At 41.2% G+C, this 17411-nt stretch overlaps 1 protein-coding gene across 1 annotated transcript in view; it reads right to left on the reverse strand.

Moving 5' to 3' along the window:
* UGCG (UDP-glucose ceramide glucosyltransferase) overlaps positions 1-17411 on the reverse strand; it is a 116431-nt gene that overhangs the window by 16336 nt on the left and 82684 nt on the right. Inside the window, exons 6-7 of the mRNA XM_086962063.1 lie at positions 14618-14796; positions 823-909 (exon numbers count right to left, since the gene is read on the reverse strand). Coding sequence (XP_086818189.1) covers positions 823-909; positions 14618-14796 — 266 coding nt within the window. The remainder of the gene's footprint in view (positions 1-822; positions 910-14617; positions 14797-17411) is intronic.

Genomic DNA, 17411 nt, shown 5'->3' on the forward strand with positions numbered 1-17411 from the left:
TGTTTTGGCATGCGGGGTAAAACGCCGATTACCCCTGACAGTAGTGGAACTGTGTGGAAAACCGTGGTTCAAAATCAACCTTGTGACCAGAGTAAGTACATTTTGGGGACAGTAAAGCTGATGCTGGTGAGTGCAAGGGCTGGACTGTCTGTTCCCAACAGGAAGACCCTTGCAGTCAATAACTTAAGTATGGTAAGATCAACTCACGAGGCTCTTTGGTCTGCTCTGAAAATCAAAATTCTCTGAATAATTCACAATAATGAGGCATAGGTAATGAAAAAGCTCAAAATGCTTATGTCACAAACACACATGACCACAACTAGATCTTTAAGAACTAATATGTAAGGCAGTCCCCTCTTCAAAGTACAAACTTCTGGGTAGAAGAGAGGTCCGGGACAGATATAAAATACTTCATAGTTTAGCTGATGCTTGGTTATAAAGGTCTATATATTTTGGCCTTCTTTGCAAAAAATATGCACTAAGTTTCAGCATCGCAATCAATTTCAGAGAATATGTATGTAGTGAAAGCGCATAAAAGTGAAATGCTGTTCAGTATTAGCATAATCAACCAGGAACTGGTCGAGCAAATTGGAATGCTGTGGTTACATTTACTTTCTCAAGGTAGACTTTTGTGACAGAATATTTGCTTAACTTGAATCACACCCATTACACAAACACAAAATTTAGATGTGCAAGCGCAAAAAAAAAAGAAGAAAAAAAAAAGAATACCTTTCAAAGGTAAAAGAATCAAACAAGAATCTAGTGTGTGAAACTTTAGGCAACAACATAACATTGGTGTGTATAAAAACATTTGAAATGTACCTTATCATTCTGGACTGAAACTGAGAAATGGAATATGAACCAGAGTTCTGCATTGCAACTTGAGTGGCCATGGCAAATTTCCAACCCCTGAAAAAGAAACAGTGAGTAGAGTTTAAAAAAAACATGCAGTAGCTATAATGTTTGCAAAAAAGAAAATCAAGGAGGCTCCAAAGCCTTGGAGAAGAAAAGCACAAGCAGATTATGATTGACATGAAATACACAAAATGCAATCAAAACTCTCAAAGGTCACGTTATAAGGCTCTTTCAAACAAATAGGCCAAAACGATACCTGTGTGCATCCCATATACTTCTAACATTTTAAAGCATCCTATCATGAACCTACTGGGCATACAGCTATGATGGGAAAATTGCCAAAGATCTCGAATGCTTCCCTGATTTATTGACCACCTGTCAAAGACATTATTGTTGAAGGTCGTTCAAGGGACCCAGATTATGGTCCGCAAATGGTTCAATGTAGACCTTATGTATTTCCAAACTGAGAGGCTGGATGACAATTCCTTATAGGGAATTGAATGTCCAGATGAAAATTATTTAGAAGCACTGTAAGAGGCACTGAAAGATAAATTTAACATTGCTGCATCTTCCACAATAGCTTTGGTAAGGTCACTTATAAAAGTAGTAAACCTTTAAATTGACTCAAAAAGAAAGACGTGGCAAATGTGTTGGCCTCTAGAATGTACATGGAGGAAATAGAATACAAGCGTGTAACATTCTCTGTAGCCGAACAGTGATGGCTGTGGAAAGATGCACGAAAAGCAAAATAGCAATATTATACAAATTTGACTAACAAAGCAGACTGCTGCTTCTCACAACTGTTTGACATTTTATAGAAGTACACTGAACTAGCCTTTATTGATATCCAAGTAATGCTCTCCAATGAACTAATCGAAAGCCGTAGTCTGTTTTGTTTCAGGAAAACAGAGAGGGAGGGAGCTGCTTAGACCTAAGTATCAAAGTTCACTTTAAGAGCTGTAACCTGAAGTTTAGGTTTGCAAGAATCATCATCCTAACCACCTTAACACTCCAAAGTGGACACCCATCATAAGAGCTCCTACGCTATCAAGGCCATAAAGCCAGAACCAAGTGTAGTCTGCATAAAAACCCATAGTGGAACCAGCACTAAATGGTTGATCATCAAGGAGCACATTATGTTTAAGATGCAATGCTTGTACAATCAGGCTTTGTGGAAGAAGGACCCACATCATCTGAAAGTCCATCTTCACTATATATTGGCCAAGTGGGATCCTGGAGTCCTTCAACAGCAGTAGGACGACACCAACAAAACACTGAAAGGTGTACTCAGTGTAAGGTCTAAGGCCTATTAACAAGGTACAACTATTGAATGCTCTTCCAGCCGGAATACTGCTAAACATTAGAGGTTCAAATCGTCGCAAAACCACAGTTTTGAAGGTGCTGGTGGCTATATTACAAATATGCAGGACACAATGAACCCATTTCATTTTATCACCTTGGACTCTGTGACATTAAGTCAGCCAGGATGATGCATAGTGCGTAGAAACAGAACATTTCAAATTACGTAACTTCTTCATTTTATGAAAGCAAACTGAAACCATTAAAAACATTAACCAAGCAACACAACCCACTTTTGAAGACATTTAATGAGACAAAAGTTCACCATAGACATTTTTAAAATCTGATGTCTGCTAAATGTTGCTGTAGGTGCAATAGTCCTCAAGGGACAAGAAAAGTAGTGCTACTCTGCCCAGTTTTTCCACTGAAACTGATATTTGCAAGTCAGCTGGAAGCATTGCAAGAAAGCAGTGATGTTCACCAAGTGTCCCAGCTTTGTTGGTCAGCAGAGGGACCTAAAGTGTATCACATTTCCTAGTTAAGGGAGCCAAAAAAGCATGATTGGTGGCTGTCGGTTTTAGGCCAGCGGCATAAGCCCCTGAAAAGAGGAAGGCCCGCTGCTGAAAGTCTACTGTAAGTGAGTTTGTTACATCCCCAAGATTGGGAGGATTGTGTAAAACAGTGCACAGTAAGAAGTGTGCCCAATGGAGAACACAATGACACAGTCAATGCTGTACAAAATGGCGATTTGCCTTCAGGGTTGTCTTTGTCCTTTTAACCATAGATGCTGCTGAACCTGGTAATTAGTTTTAGCCCACCTTTCACTTCAAGCATCGCCCTGTTGATCCTAGTGCTTTGCCTGGAAGTGTTTAGCAATCTGTGAACCATGGCTTTAGGTTTTTTGTTTCGCTCAGGTGACTCCACATTCCAGTGACCATTTGGGTCAGGTCCGTACAAGGTGCTATGCAAAATCCCTGAAGGTTCTGTCTGGGTTGACTGACATATTTTGTTTAGTTGTAGCTTTTCTTTTTATTTTCTACTAATGGCCCCAAAAAAGCATTAAATAGCAATCGACTGCCCTTGAGCTTGTTATTTGCACTTCACCTACGCTTAAGGTGGAGCTCTGTGCACCAGCCCACAAAAATTATCATCATGACTGTTTGTTGCTGTTTTGCTCAAGTCCAGGGCCTATAATTCTGAAAGAAGCCTGCTGCTGTGTCCTGTCCTTGGAAGAAGAGGTATTTGGACTGTTGGGTGAGGAGAGAAGGCCACTAACCAGAAGAACACAAGTCTCACCAGAATGGATAATAAATAGAGGACACCTTGCAGAGCTAAGATTCACCGGCCATGAGGCTCTTGCTGCCCAGATCTTTCGCACAAAACGAACATTATAGTGTAGCGAGTATTGCAAGATCATGGTGTGGTGATGCAGCATTCACCCTTGACTCTGCACAGCATACATCTGTCCATTTCGAAGTGAAGGGCACTTACTTTTCTTCCTCATCCTAGGTGTTGGTTGCGCTCTGGCCCCATGCTTTCTTGCACTGAAACCTAATTCTGAACCTGCTGGAGTTGAATGTAAGTGGTCTTCCCTGACTTTCCTACAACACCTTCAGGACATCAAGATTCTTTCTGAATGTGTAAACTAGCCCTTCGGCAGCCTGAAAAATCATCTGCCTTGGGAGAACTCCAGTTTTGGGAGGTGAGTATCTAGGCAACCTCCTTTCCATCTACGTTTGTACAACTTCTCAGCCACTTGGACACAAAACTAAAGAATTCCCATTTTTACAACCATTGACGCTAAACTACGCGAATCCATGACCAGAGATTATACTACAGATTATTAAACAGGGAGAGAAACTTGCTTGTGCCTCAAGTAGTCTAGAAACTAAACTAGACAACTGTATGTCAAGTTCTCATAACTAAAATTGACAGACAGCCCAGCCCTCCTGATCTATGGTCTGAGCTGACTCAAGACAAACATGGTTATTAAAGGTCCTAAAATGGCAACGAAGACACACATGCATCAACCACTGCAAGGAATAACTATGTGGATGGTGCCAATCAACAAAGCAGTAAAACTATAGGACACTGCATTAGGCACTAGGATAAACGAGCAAAAAAGGACAAGGTACTAAAATGAACAACTGTTTCACAGCAGGATTTCAATGGACTACCTAAATTAACACATTTTCTAGACTATGAAATATGAGGTGTATGGGAGAGCAGAGTGGTTAACCATCCAACGATACTTCTATAACATTTCATTGCCTGGACTAGAAAATGTGCTGTACATTACACTGATGTCGAGGAAGAGCCAAGTCCCGCTACACTACCTGTAGTAGAAAAGTTCGCTAAAGTTGCGGTCGTGCATGGACTTTGTCAAAAATGGAGACTCTTTGCCATACCTTATTCATCAAGGTGCACAGTTATAAATAAAAAAAAGAAGCAGTGAGTTTTTTCAGTAAAAGTAGGCAGAGCACTAAAAGTGATAACCATCTGGTGTCTGTTCTCAACCAGCAACTCGGCCAGAATCCTAATATTTAGTTAACCACAAGAGGATTATAGTTAACGGAAAAACCTTTACATCGAGCACCTCTGATCCCACAGAAATTACCGCTGCTTTGGTGACATTTTTAAACCACTATCAGAGCAACACTTTGATAAATCTTCGATGTTAAGCCACCATGAGGACGCTTTCAGTGTCCTACGCCAACTTTGTACCACCCCCTCACGAGCCATTGCTATTAATGGCTCAATACCCCTCACCCTCTCTGAAACTCTTAGTGCTATCCATGTATAAAAACCTGGGAAGGACCTGCATCTTGACAGAGTCCCTGGCGACCCATTTCACTCGGAGCCTTCTGTATGGGGACCATATATTAATGCTCTGTCTAATGGGATACTTGTAGGTGGGAAGATTCCAGAGTCCTGGTGTGGTGCTAAGATCATTCCAGTATACAAAAAGGGTGACAGGAGTGTTCCTAGTAATTATCGTCTCATCAGCCTGATTGATAACCTTTGGAAGATCTTCTGTCGCCCAGTCCTGGCTAGACTTCTGGGATGAGTCGATGAGGCCTCCTTCCTGTCCCCTTTACAGGCATGTTTTCTTGCCAATGTGAGTATGGTAGATCAAATCTTTTGCCTTGTCTTATCTCGAAATATCTTTTTTTATATGGCCTTTGTGGATCTTAGGGCGGCATTTGTGGATTTTAGGGCAGCCTTTGATCTTGTGCCCTTAAATAACTTGTGGTCCACCTTAGCATTCATGGGGCTAGATCACGTACACCCTTATAAGATTACACAACAACACCTTTGCCCAAGTCGGATTGGGTGGAGGAACTAACTGACCACATATCTGTAGAGAGTGAGTGCATCAAGGGTGTGTACTCGCTCCAACACTATTCTCGTTGTATATAAATGATGTGGTGAAGCATCTATTTAACTGCTTACATGACTCCCCAAGATAAGAAGGGTGTTTATTTCCTACGCTGCTTTTTGCAGACAACACCCTCCTGCTCTCACAAACCCAAGCTGGGCTACAAAAACCTGTTGAATAAATTCATGGAATACTGCGACCTTCGCAGGCAGGGGGTGAATACCCAAAAAACTAAGATAATGGTATTAGATTCCCATAGAACCTGCAGAGGTGGGTTCCCAGTGAAGAGATCCACTCTATAGGTGGTTGATAAATTTGATTATGTGGGGATCAGAATTGACAAATCTAAAAGATGGAATTCCCAGCTGCAAAAAAGTGAACACTGCTACATACTGCGTTTGCAATTGTCAAGAGGTTCAAGGCGACCAGCCACAAATACGTCTCCCCATTTACTGAAGTTTACAAGGCTGCTGCACTGTTTGGGGCAGAAATTTGGGGGTTTGCAAATTCCCAAGGAAAATCAATAAAGGAAAATAGCTACTTGAAATCCTTATTTAGTCTTCCTCAGGGCGCTCCAATGATCCCTCTATTCTTAGACACTGGCCTCAAGCGGGCATGTGACTTGGTAGCGTTGAAACCCCTCCTATATTAGGCCAAACTGTGGTCTACCCCAGAACTTTCCCATTAGAGGAAGTGTTGAAAATGAGCAAGCCAAAACTCCCACTATGGTTCCAACATGTTAAACTCTATCTTTATTAAGTAGTCCTGGATTAATACTTCGCTTATCACCCTCAGCACTGAGGCTATTATACAAGATGCCTACTAGAATAGTAATACCACTGGTCAATTTGGTATGGGGGCTATCATTGAGTTTAAGCTTGAAAAATTTTTGGGGGGTCCAATACGATATGTTTATTAACATTATTTTGGTCTGTGAGAGTTTAGGCGAAATTTTGTTTGAAAAAGGGGTCAGGTGAATCTTCCCCCAATCAAATGGGATCAAAGAGTAATTTGTTTCATTTTCCCATGACGTCTCACATTTTGTATGTGATTTTTGTGAGTTGGGAGGGAGGAGTTTATATATCTTAGAGATGGTGTGTCCAGCTTTTACGAGTTGAGCAAGCTTACCAGCAATGGAAGGGTCATGGGTTGTGATAGATCGTGAGGAGATGAGATTTGAGTTTTAGAAATTTATAAAAATCCAGAGGTTTAGGCCCGTGTCTTGTCTGTAATTCTGAGAAAGGTAAAGGCAATGGGCCTGTAAATACATTTTTTACTAGGTTTATCCCGTTTTTAGACCAGTGGCCCCAGTAGAGAGACCTGCCTTCTACCTTTAGACTCTGGTTATACCATAAGGAGGCAGAGTTGGATTTGTTAATTTTGGTCTTAGTCTTAGCTTTGGTTACCCGTACTAAACTCAGCAGGGCTCTTTTGGTATTAAGCAGGATGTATCTGGAATGAGGAAACACAGAAACATCAGCTGTGAGGAGGGTGGGGAGAGGCATGCTATTAATGATCGCTCTTTCTATGTCCAACCAGACAGGGATATAATCCAATTGTGGGAGAAGCCAGTTAGACCCCTGTTTACATAAGTATGCAGTCTGGTAGTTTTAAATTCGGGAGGCCTATACCACCTTTTTCCTTGGGTAGCTGAAGTTTACTTAATGAAATTCTAGGTTTCTTACCCTGCCACAGAAATGTATTGAAGAGTTTATAAACCTTTTTCAGGAAGTCGTTCGATAGTAACATTGGTAGCAAACAAACCAGGTAATTAACCAGGGGTGTTAACATAATTTTCAAAGTTTCCGCCCTGCCCCACCATAACAAGAATTTTGGGGACCAACCGTGCTAATTAGGTCTTTCTCAAACTCCAGCCCTAGATACTTGAAGCATTTAGATTGCCAAAGTAAGCCTGAGTCACCCATAATGTATTTGTTACCAATGTTGTTTAAGAGTTTCACTTCTGTTTTGTCCTCGTTTAATTTATAACCCGACACTCTGGGGAAGTCCGCTATTGAGGACATTAGGGCCGGTATAGCAGCCTCTGCATTTTCAGATATCACCAGGACATCGTCAGCGTAGGCCGTAATTTTAACCGTGCACTCACCAAAACATATCCCTTTAATTTTGTCATTATGCCTAAGATGGTAAAGGAAGGGCTCGATAGCGAGCAGGAATAGAGAAGGGGAAAGGGAACAGCCTTGTCTCGTGCCTTGCTCTAAGCTGAATGAGGATGAGAGGTAGCCACCCGCTCGAACTCTGGCTGTGGGGTTGGAGTAGAGTGCCATCACCATACGAATGAAAGGCTCTCCTAATTTGAATTTATCCAGCGCCGCTTTCTAGGGTGATTGCAACTGTTGGGGAGTCGATATATTTAGCCTTCTCTAGTATGTGGGCTTGGATGCGAGTATTATCGCTGGGAAGTCTATTCTTTAAGAAGCCTACTTGCGAGAGGTGGAAAAGTTTGGGTAAGAATTTCTGGATACGTTTCACAAGGATCATTATGTAGATTTTACAATCTAGGTTAATTAGCGAAATTGGTCTGTAATTTTTGGAGAAGACTGGTCCTTCCCCTCCTTGGGAATCACAGCTATAATAGCTTCAGCTGGGGTGCTGCGTACTTGGCCGGTATTGTTAAATTCGTGGTATAGATTGAGTAGAGGTTGTGTCAGTAGTTTGGTGAAGCATTTCTAAAATTTTGCATTGAACCCATCAGGGCGGGGGCTTTCCCTGATATAAGCGTTTTAATTGCGCATTCAATTTCCGGGGCAGTAATCGGGTTGTTAAGTTCTGATTGTTCTTGGGCCGATAACGAAGGGAGTGAACAATTATTTAGATAGTCTTCTATTTTAGAGTTGTCTAGATCTTTGTTCCTGCTGTATAAGCGGTTATAGAAATCCTTAAAGACATCCGCGATCAACGGGGTTAGAATGAGATACCCCAAACAGTCTGTTAAGCTCTTAATCGTTGATTGCTGTAGCTTAAATTTTAAATAAGATGCAAGACTCTTACCTGCTTTATTAGATTCACATAGTCTGTTATTCTTTTGAATTTTTAACCATATTCCCGCTCTTTCACGGACTATCTTATTGTATTCATATTTTTTATTCACTATTTTATTCAAGACAAGGGGTCTCTGGTTAATACGGGTCTTTTTTCCAGTGTAGTTATCTCTTGTTCCAAGCGTGTAAGGTTACTGTTAGCGTCCCTGTTCATAGCCGCTCTTATTTTTATGATCTCACTTCTGATGGTGCTTTTAAGTGTCTCCCATCGTGTAAGATCAGATGTCTCCCCTTTTTTGTTGGACGTGAGGTAATCCTGTATTGCCTTTTCTATGGTTTGTTTATGAATGTCTTTCTCTAATACTGCATTATTCAGTCTCCAGAGATTCTCTTTCTTGATAGTATTCATCAGGGCTAGTGACAATGTGATGCAGGAATGATCTGAAATTACTCTTGGCTCAATTGAGGTTTCCTCGATGTTGCTAGAGGCGTTCCCAGACAAGAGTAAATAATCTATACGCGAGTAGGTGTTGCGAGGTGTCGAAAAGAAAGTTTAGTCTCTCTCCGTGGGGTTTTGTAATCTCCATGAGTCTACCAAATTAAAACGAGAACAAAGATTGTGGAGGGAGGTCCATAGGCAAGTTAAAATCGCCGGCCATTATGTGTATCGCATTATCCGGGACCGTACAGATATGGCCAGACATCTCCTTCCAGAAGTTCGGGTCATCTTTGTTAGGGGCATATAAGTTAGTGACATAAAATTCCCTGTTATCTTTAACTAGCTTAGTGGAAATCCATCTACCCTTCGTGTCAGAAGTACTGCTTAGTATGTCAATATTAGATTTCTTAGTTATTATGGTCAGAACCCCATTCTTTTTCCCTAGTGCGTCGGAGCCCACAATTTCGCTATATGTTTTGTTCTTGAGTGAAATGAATTGTGAGGAGTCAATTTTGGTCTCTTTAAGTAAAAGAATATCTCCTATTAGTTTATAAAGATTATCAAGGATCTTCCTCCTCTTTATTGGATGGTTAATGCCTTTTACATTTAGTGAGACAACTTTAAGACTGTTTCTTTTGTGTGCCATGTTACCAGGAGAGACTAATGGTAGCAAGAGATCTTTGTGTACAAGCAGTATGTGACTCCGGCATTGTTAGGAGACGTAATTGGAGTGCAGTGTATTGGGCTACAAAACATACATTTCCAAGGTGTGTGACCCGGAGCAAGATTACAGAGAATTGGCTTCTGACAAGCAGCCCCACTCGTTGATCGCATATGTCCCTTTGCTGCAAGGCGATTGCTAACCGTGAGAGAATTTTCTTGATAACCATGAGGAAAAACATGTGTGGGATTGAAGCTTTCTGGGCCATCGTACAGAACTAGAGACTCGGATTGAAGTCTGTCATTAGAGTACATTGAGCAAAAACACAAGGATAAATTCAGGTAGTAAAACATAAGAGCAAAGAAAAAGTATGAGAGAAATCATTTAAGACCCCATCCCAACCCACCCTGCCCCCAAACTCCCCCCACCCAAAAAGTAATCAGTAGACATGGTGACAAGGGGAAAATAGCTCCCCTCCCATGAGAGCAACTAAGTCATGTATAACACATAGAATCGTAAACATTTCAAGAACAGCGAGCTTGATCGCATAACCATAACTAAGCTAAGTACTAAACAAGGTAGAATGCTTGTTTTGGAGCGTTATCATGTACTCAAACTTAGGGTCGTTTACATTAAATCCAAGTTTGACCCATTTGGACGGGTCTAAACAATGAAGAAGCAAGACTTGAACGCTACTAAACGTTAATACTAAACGTTACTATAAAGACTCCTGAAAGAAGATAAATCAATAGTAAACTGAATACAGACCATAACTCAGACATGTAGGCTGCGTGCTCCATAAAGGAGTATTCCTTAAAAGTAAGCTAAGCAGACAGACACACCTGTGGGCGCAAGTTCTAATACAAACCTTAACGAATTGCGCCCTGTGATTGCGTCAAATGAACTGTAATATGATCATACATGCATCAAAAGAACTGTAACATGTTCTTCTTGAGCATTCGAACAGTGGACAGCATTGGTATGGTTTACGTCGGGCAGTGGAATAGCATTAGAGCAGCATTAGAACAGTAGAACAGAAGACTAGGACCTAGCTTAACTAAAAGAGTGATTCAGGTGCCTGAACTAGATGACCCTGGTCTTGCATTGTCAATAGAGGGATCATCTGGGCCATCAAGGAATCTTTTCAGCTGTAGAGGGTCCACAAAGACCGGAGGTATCCCCTGAATCGTCACACGGAATCTTGCCGGTCCCACAAATCCAAGCTGGTAGTTCAAAGAACGTAGCTTAGGCCTAAGAGCAAGGAAGCCTTTCCTGATATCCACCTTCTCTTTACTGTAGTCCTAGGAGATAAAGGTTTTGTTCGTTTTCCAGAGAATGTGGTTGTTCTTGCGCATAAAGGCCAGGATTTGTTTGACGAGTCGGTATCGTAGGGGTTTGCATACAATTGGTCTTGGACCTTTTTGGTTTGGTGTAATTTGCGAAGGGACTCTGTGGGTCCGGTCAAATTCCAAAGGATTACTAAAGGAAAGGTTAGTTGCCGGAGTAAACCAAGATTCTCGGAAGGGGATACACGAGCCAGCGGAATCCTCTGATCCTTCAGGAATTCCAAAGATATGTAGATTCCCTCTTCGATTTCTGTCTTCAAGTTCAGACATTCTTCTGTTCAGAGAGTCTGTTGTGATAGACATTTGTTTGAGGGATTTACAGACTTTAGCCTCGGAATCCTCCAATGGGCTTATTCTGTTTCCGTTTCTGATAGTCTGATATTGGTATCCCTGATGTCCTGTCTGATCACTGAGATTTCCTCCTTAGTTGACTTAGCCAGATCATGAATCTCTGCCAACTTGTTCAGTATAGTGTCCATTGTTACACTGATACGTCTTTTCCCTTTGGTAGGAGAGTGAGGGTTCGGAGGGTCTGCCTTAAGCCTCTTAAGGTTCTTTGCTTCCTTCTCCCCCATGGTGCACATCCGTAAGGATCAAAGTTCTTATGTGGTTTTTGTTGTGACGACTGCAGAAACTAAGCTATAGTATCAGATAGCCGGATGTTGGAAATAAAATTCTTCTCTTATATGGTCTAGTGGGGTATCAGTAGAACTGGTAGAATATATAGTATTAGATTCTTAGTGGTCACTTGCTGTTAATATATCAGAGTTAGGCAGCCACTATGTAAACCTGCAGCCATCTTAAGGTCAGGCAGAGCTAATGTAAGAGATAGGCAAACTTAGGCGCCGGCCATTTTAAAGACAGGCATCATGATAATCAGAAGTGCAGAGATTATAAGGCAAAGTAAGCCTCCGAAGCCAAAAACGCCCTTCACAAGCGCTGGAACCCTATCAGGATCATCTTCGGCAGTTATGTGGCAAACCATGGGGTCCAGGGCTGTTCAGGGCACTGCGTAGGCGTATAGTTAGCTGTAAACCTACATAAATCTTCAGCAGTTGTGCAGATCTGACTTTAAGACACAAGCATCAACCATCTACCATTCATTCTCTCTGTATGACCCAATAAGAGCCAGGAGAGGGTGAAGAGAAAGCGGGTACTTTTACAAGTGGACTCTTCTAGCTATTCTCATGTCTGTTTCAAAGTTATTAATAGTGGAGCGCATCCTCAATAAAAGCGCAACAAACTGCACTGCAGCAGGGTACAAGGTGTGTTAATCCGCCTGCCTTCTGAAGGGGAAGTGATCGGGGTTAATGGACCATGCAGCGCGATCGCTGTGATGAATCGGAAAAGTACGCCATGGCCGCCATTTTAGGTGCATGTGCGAATGTGCAATAAATCAAGTTAGTCAGAGTAAAAAGGATGGCTCCGAGCAAAGCAGTCTATTTGGCGTTCACATTACCGGCATACAGAGCCTACTTAATGCGTATACTGCTGTCCTTTGTGATGGTGTCTCTAGCCACCAAGAAAAAGCAGGCTTCAATCAACAAGCTTAAACCCACCCCATCAGCTTTCTTTGCAAGTGTTCAAATTCCCTAGACTTTATGGAAATAAATTAAATTATTTTTCTTGCATGCAAATATTCACTGGTATTTTAATCATAATGAAGATTTTTGTCATTAAAAATCAATGAAAATGCATTTTGAAGTTCCTCTAATGAACAGGACAGTGAAAGAGCTCCTACGTTATGCGGAGCCATTACTCTCATGTTCTGAATGAAATATTCCACCTGCAAAGCTATTAAGTTGCATTATGAAGTACCACAAAATGCAGAATGAACCGATCATACACTTAGAGCACTGCCCAGCCCATTAGGGAATTGCTAATAACTGTGCCTGAAATATCCATGCCATCACTAACTCAGCAGAAACTGGTTTCCCGTCATTGTATTAGCTGCCCTCTAAATTAACCGCAGCAGAGTACATGCAAAGCTCGAGCCACATCCTCGAACCTACTTCTTCTAAAAGGGTTCACTACAATATTTGCCTACAGTCAACAGCAGGAGGTGTGGACAAACAACAGCCCAACAGCAAAGCCACGGACACCATATTACTTAGGTGAAGCTCGAGAACAATTCAGCACCAAGGCTCCTTTAACTCATCAAAATGATATATTTACACCAAACGACACAACTTATAAGAGGATTTGAGGGGGCAAGGGGTATAGTCTGAGAAAAGGCTAATGGTTAGGTAATAAAAATGAGTTTAAAAGGAGCTATAACTTTGTAGGATTCTTAATGTGTGAGTAATACACGTTCACTCTTTTAAAGGGAATCCTATCATAGCACACCATCATTAAGACCAGGTCTATTTTTTGGTTATGGTTAAATAAAAAACATAAATGTTCCACTAAGCAAACAATCCACTTAAGCAACACTGACAGCGTAAGGAAGCATTCACTTCTTACTTGGCATGTCCAACATTTCCATCTTGCTTTCCAGCTATTCGCTTGGGCATCTTTACACTTTCAAGTTCAGTCATACAGGATATTGCATTATTTACTGTATAGAGTGCTTTGCTATGAGTTAATTTATTTACAAAATTACATCTTATGTTAAAGAGAAAAGCCTCTGGCTAAAACTAAGTGTCAAACAAGCAATCCTTAAAAAGTTGAAGCGAAAGCACAAATCCAATCTAAAAGTAGCCTTCCCAATTTTAGAGAACCGTTAACGCCTTGACCTGAAAATCACGCACAGTGCAGCCCTAGGCACCAGCAGTTATTCAAGTGTAAGAAACGGCAAAATATGAACTACAGCCACAAACCTCAAGCAGGAAGGTGATAAAAAACATGACACCACACAAGATTTGTGAAAACAGAGCTGTGAATGGAATGGAATGCAAAAGTGAACAAAGCACTGAAACCAAATTGTATTTCCACCCTCAGTACATAGACGCATACTCCTATGTGTTTAACGCAGCATATAGTTTGCAATACTGAATTCATTATTTTTATTAATTTGAACAATATAATTAATCACAAAACTGAGTTATAAATAAAAGCAAGTAACTGTGCTTGATTCAAACCCACAAAGTGAAACATATGGAAGTCCTACATATCCACATTCAAGCGAAAGCAATCTGCAGTGGGGAAACATATATACAATGAAGGACTGGTAAATTTAATGCAAAATACTGGACATTTTTTGGGCCTGCCGTATGAAACAGATATCTGTATATATAAAATCTAAAACAGAGAAAACATACGAGTGTGTTAAACGCATAGCTAGAATATGCACTTTTCTACATACTATGCAGTTGATGACGTCTAAACTTCCAAAAACTCTTTCAAGAAAGTGAACAACTAAGTCCACTTCTGCGAGCTTTGATTTAGTAAGGACAGACCGTATCACAGGATATTAAAATGGAACGGACAAAACAAAAAATACTCCACAACCTTCAAAGTGGGACGGTCTCTTTCAAGGAAAAAGAAATCATATCACAAGGGAAAAGCATTCCATATTAACAGTGATCTTGTTCTTGAAGGCACTAACACTCCTGCAAGGGTGTGTTCATAAATACATACATATAAAATGAGAATATCTAAAAACATACTTTGAAAACTGAAAGCATCTTATCTTACCGGTCTGCTATTGCTTTGGCCATAAAATAATCTTCAGCTATGTACTGGGCAAAAGCGATTAGTCCACCAGCTTGGTCCAATACATCCTTCCGCATCAAGCACGACATGCCAGTGACACACTTGATCCCAGTTACATTTGCAGAGATGTAGGACCTTGGATGTGATGTGCCAAAGTACACCTATGTAAACAAATCGTGCTGATCATGAAAGTTGGCAAGGCTAACGCTAACAGCAGTGCATGGAATGAAAAATAGCGGACTACAAAACGCATAATTGCTGCAAACTGTGTCAAATATTACTGCATACTATAGTGGTATTTTAAAACAACACATTTATTGAATGCAACAAGGCTCAAGGTAAAAATAACAATATAAAATGTACCAATGCAAGGCAACATCAGCATTATATTATATATCACATATATATATATATATACACATATATATACACATACATACACACACAAACGCACACACAAAATTGTTTAATACTTACCATAACAGCTGTTCACACATTATATATTATTTTTTAAGGGAGTAACCTTCCTACACCCTCCATATATTTATTTTTCAGGTGGGGTTGAGGCTGTGGATACAGAGGTACTGAAGCGTTTCCTGGCAGCAGACAGTATCAAATGAATCATAAGCTAGTATTTACGGATCTGATTCTGGTGGCCGATATGAATGGTCTCTATGGATGCAGGTGTCAAGAAAGGTATTCGTCGGTGGCTCTAGGAGACCAGGAACTAGAGAACCCATAGGCCTTGGGATTTTGGGAGCCGAGGTTAAAAGATAACCAAGGACTCATAAATTAGAAGTAGATGTTTCAATATTAAGTTTTCGGGCTACCCCATCAGTCACTTCATCAAACTGAGAACACATCCTCTGCTGGGGATACCTTAGGACGTGTCAGGACCGGAGAGATAACCGAGAGCATACTCATATATGAACCTGAAAAGGATGTACTTCTGCTTGGAAAGGTGAGAGATTTTGATCGGCGAGATCTGTTGGAACTTCTCTCTTGAGACTGTATAGAGCCATCGTCCTCATGGTCATGTTTTTCCTTAATTTCTGGAGCTGAAGGAGTGGCATTGGAGAATTGTCACTCACATGAGGCGGTTTTAAAAGCGCAGATAGATCTACTAGGACTCTAGATGGCAGAGTGATCCGCCTCTGATGGAAGTAGAGGGGAAGCTTTTGTAGAAGGTTGTGGTTCTATAAATGGTGGAACCTCCAAGATGCACCTTCAGGATCTCCCCTTCTGCATGAATGTCAGCGTGTGGCATCTTGGTGCCACATGAGGCAGGAAGTAGTACTCCTGGCCCTCAACACAGAGACAGATCTCACTGAAAAGGAACCTTCAGATAATGAAGGGAAAACTCCAGAAACAGTTGATGTCGACAATCTCAGGACAGAGGTGTATATGTCCAGTGCTTTTATGTCGACCAGAAGAGGGAGGGCCGGTGACTCTAGAAGTGTCCCAAAGGGTAATCAGACAAGTGACTGAAGTGGAGATAGACAACTCCCATAGTCCTTTAGAGCCAGTGGACTGCGAGGCTGAGCAGCCAACTTCCTCTTGCTTTGCCCTCTTGGCAAACTTCCTCTATATCCCCGAGACACCTGTAGGGCATCTCCAGATTTTATATCTTGTGATGGAGTGAGAATCCGGGACGCAGGTGAAGTCATTATCATCCATCCAGGATTTCTTACCTCTGCATGAGCAGCGCTGGTCAAAAAGAGCCAGCATGGTGGTCAAAGGAAAGTTGTCAGGAGAAACATCTCAGAGGACAGAGCAGAAGGAATAAAGGCACAACAAAAGAAAGTACAAGAATGTGAAGACGTCAAGAAAACCCACAAAAATTCCAAGTTATCAGCTAAAACACAGCCTTAGAAAGGCGACAGCGTTCAGGGAGCCTTCGAAGGGGAGCCGGAAAAACGAGCTGTTTCGCAGGCCCTACATCACATGATGGGAAGCCTGTCTCACTCTGGGGTTTCTTAAATGCGCAGTATCTAACTGGTATAGTGTGTGCCCAGCTAAGTTGAGGTTAGAGTTTCCCTAATTTGGGAGGACAGGGGTAAAAAGAGGGTATTTCAGAGGTGTTTTCAACCAAATATATGGTCTGTTAATTTGTCAACTGGATTTACTTTCTAAAACCCATAAAAAGAGACAAGAAGAACATGTTGCCTCTCAGAGCCACGTTTTAATTTGTTTTTAAAATCTTACTATGGGGTTACTGGGATACCACACATAGGTGGAACTATTCTACTGTTTGTGGATATTAGAGAGAATCCCATGACAGAGAAGTTCTCTTAGGAAGTCATAGGGTATAGGATCCTAGATAGTCTGAGACATGTGACAGTGTTACTGGTGAAACCCAGAAGAAGAAAGGCGCTGGCTTTTGCTCTTTGTACACCAACATCTGTATCAATGGGAAAGATTTAATACCTGTATGAGGCTCTCTAGCGCCCAAAGAGTACTTGATGCCTTAAAAAACCCGGATAGGACTACTATTAATGGGTTCCGAGCCACAGATGTTGCTACACACCACATTGAAGACTCCCATATCAAAATGTAAATATTGTTAACTGGACTTTAAAGGATGACCCACGTGATGAAAGACTGTATTTTATGAAAACACAAAAGTTTTAGCCTAGTCCTGAAGAAGGTAATTTGGCATGTCTCTGACATCAGAAACATTTCCAACATCCTTGTGACTACTATACTTGAAAGAGGTCGAAATATCAAGTCCCACAACAGAGAATGGTTCACAGACTAATTTAATTTACCCCCAAAG

This window comes from Lissotriton vulgaris, chromosome 3_1 (genome assembly GCF_964263255.1).
Source record: "Lissotriton vulgaris chromosome 3_1, aLisVul1.2, whole genome shotgun sequence".
In the NCBI taxonomy this organism is placed as follows: domain Eukaryota; kingdom Metazoa; phylum Chordata; class Amphibia; order Caudata; family Salamandridae; genus Lissotriton; species Lissotriton vulgaris.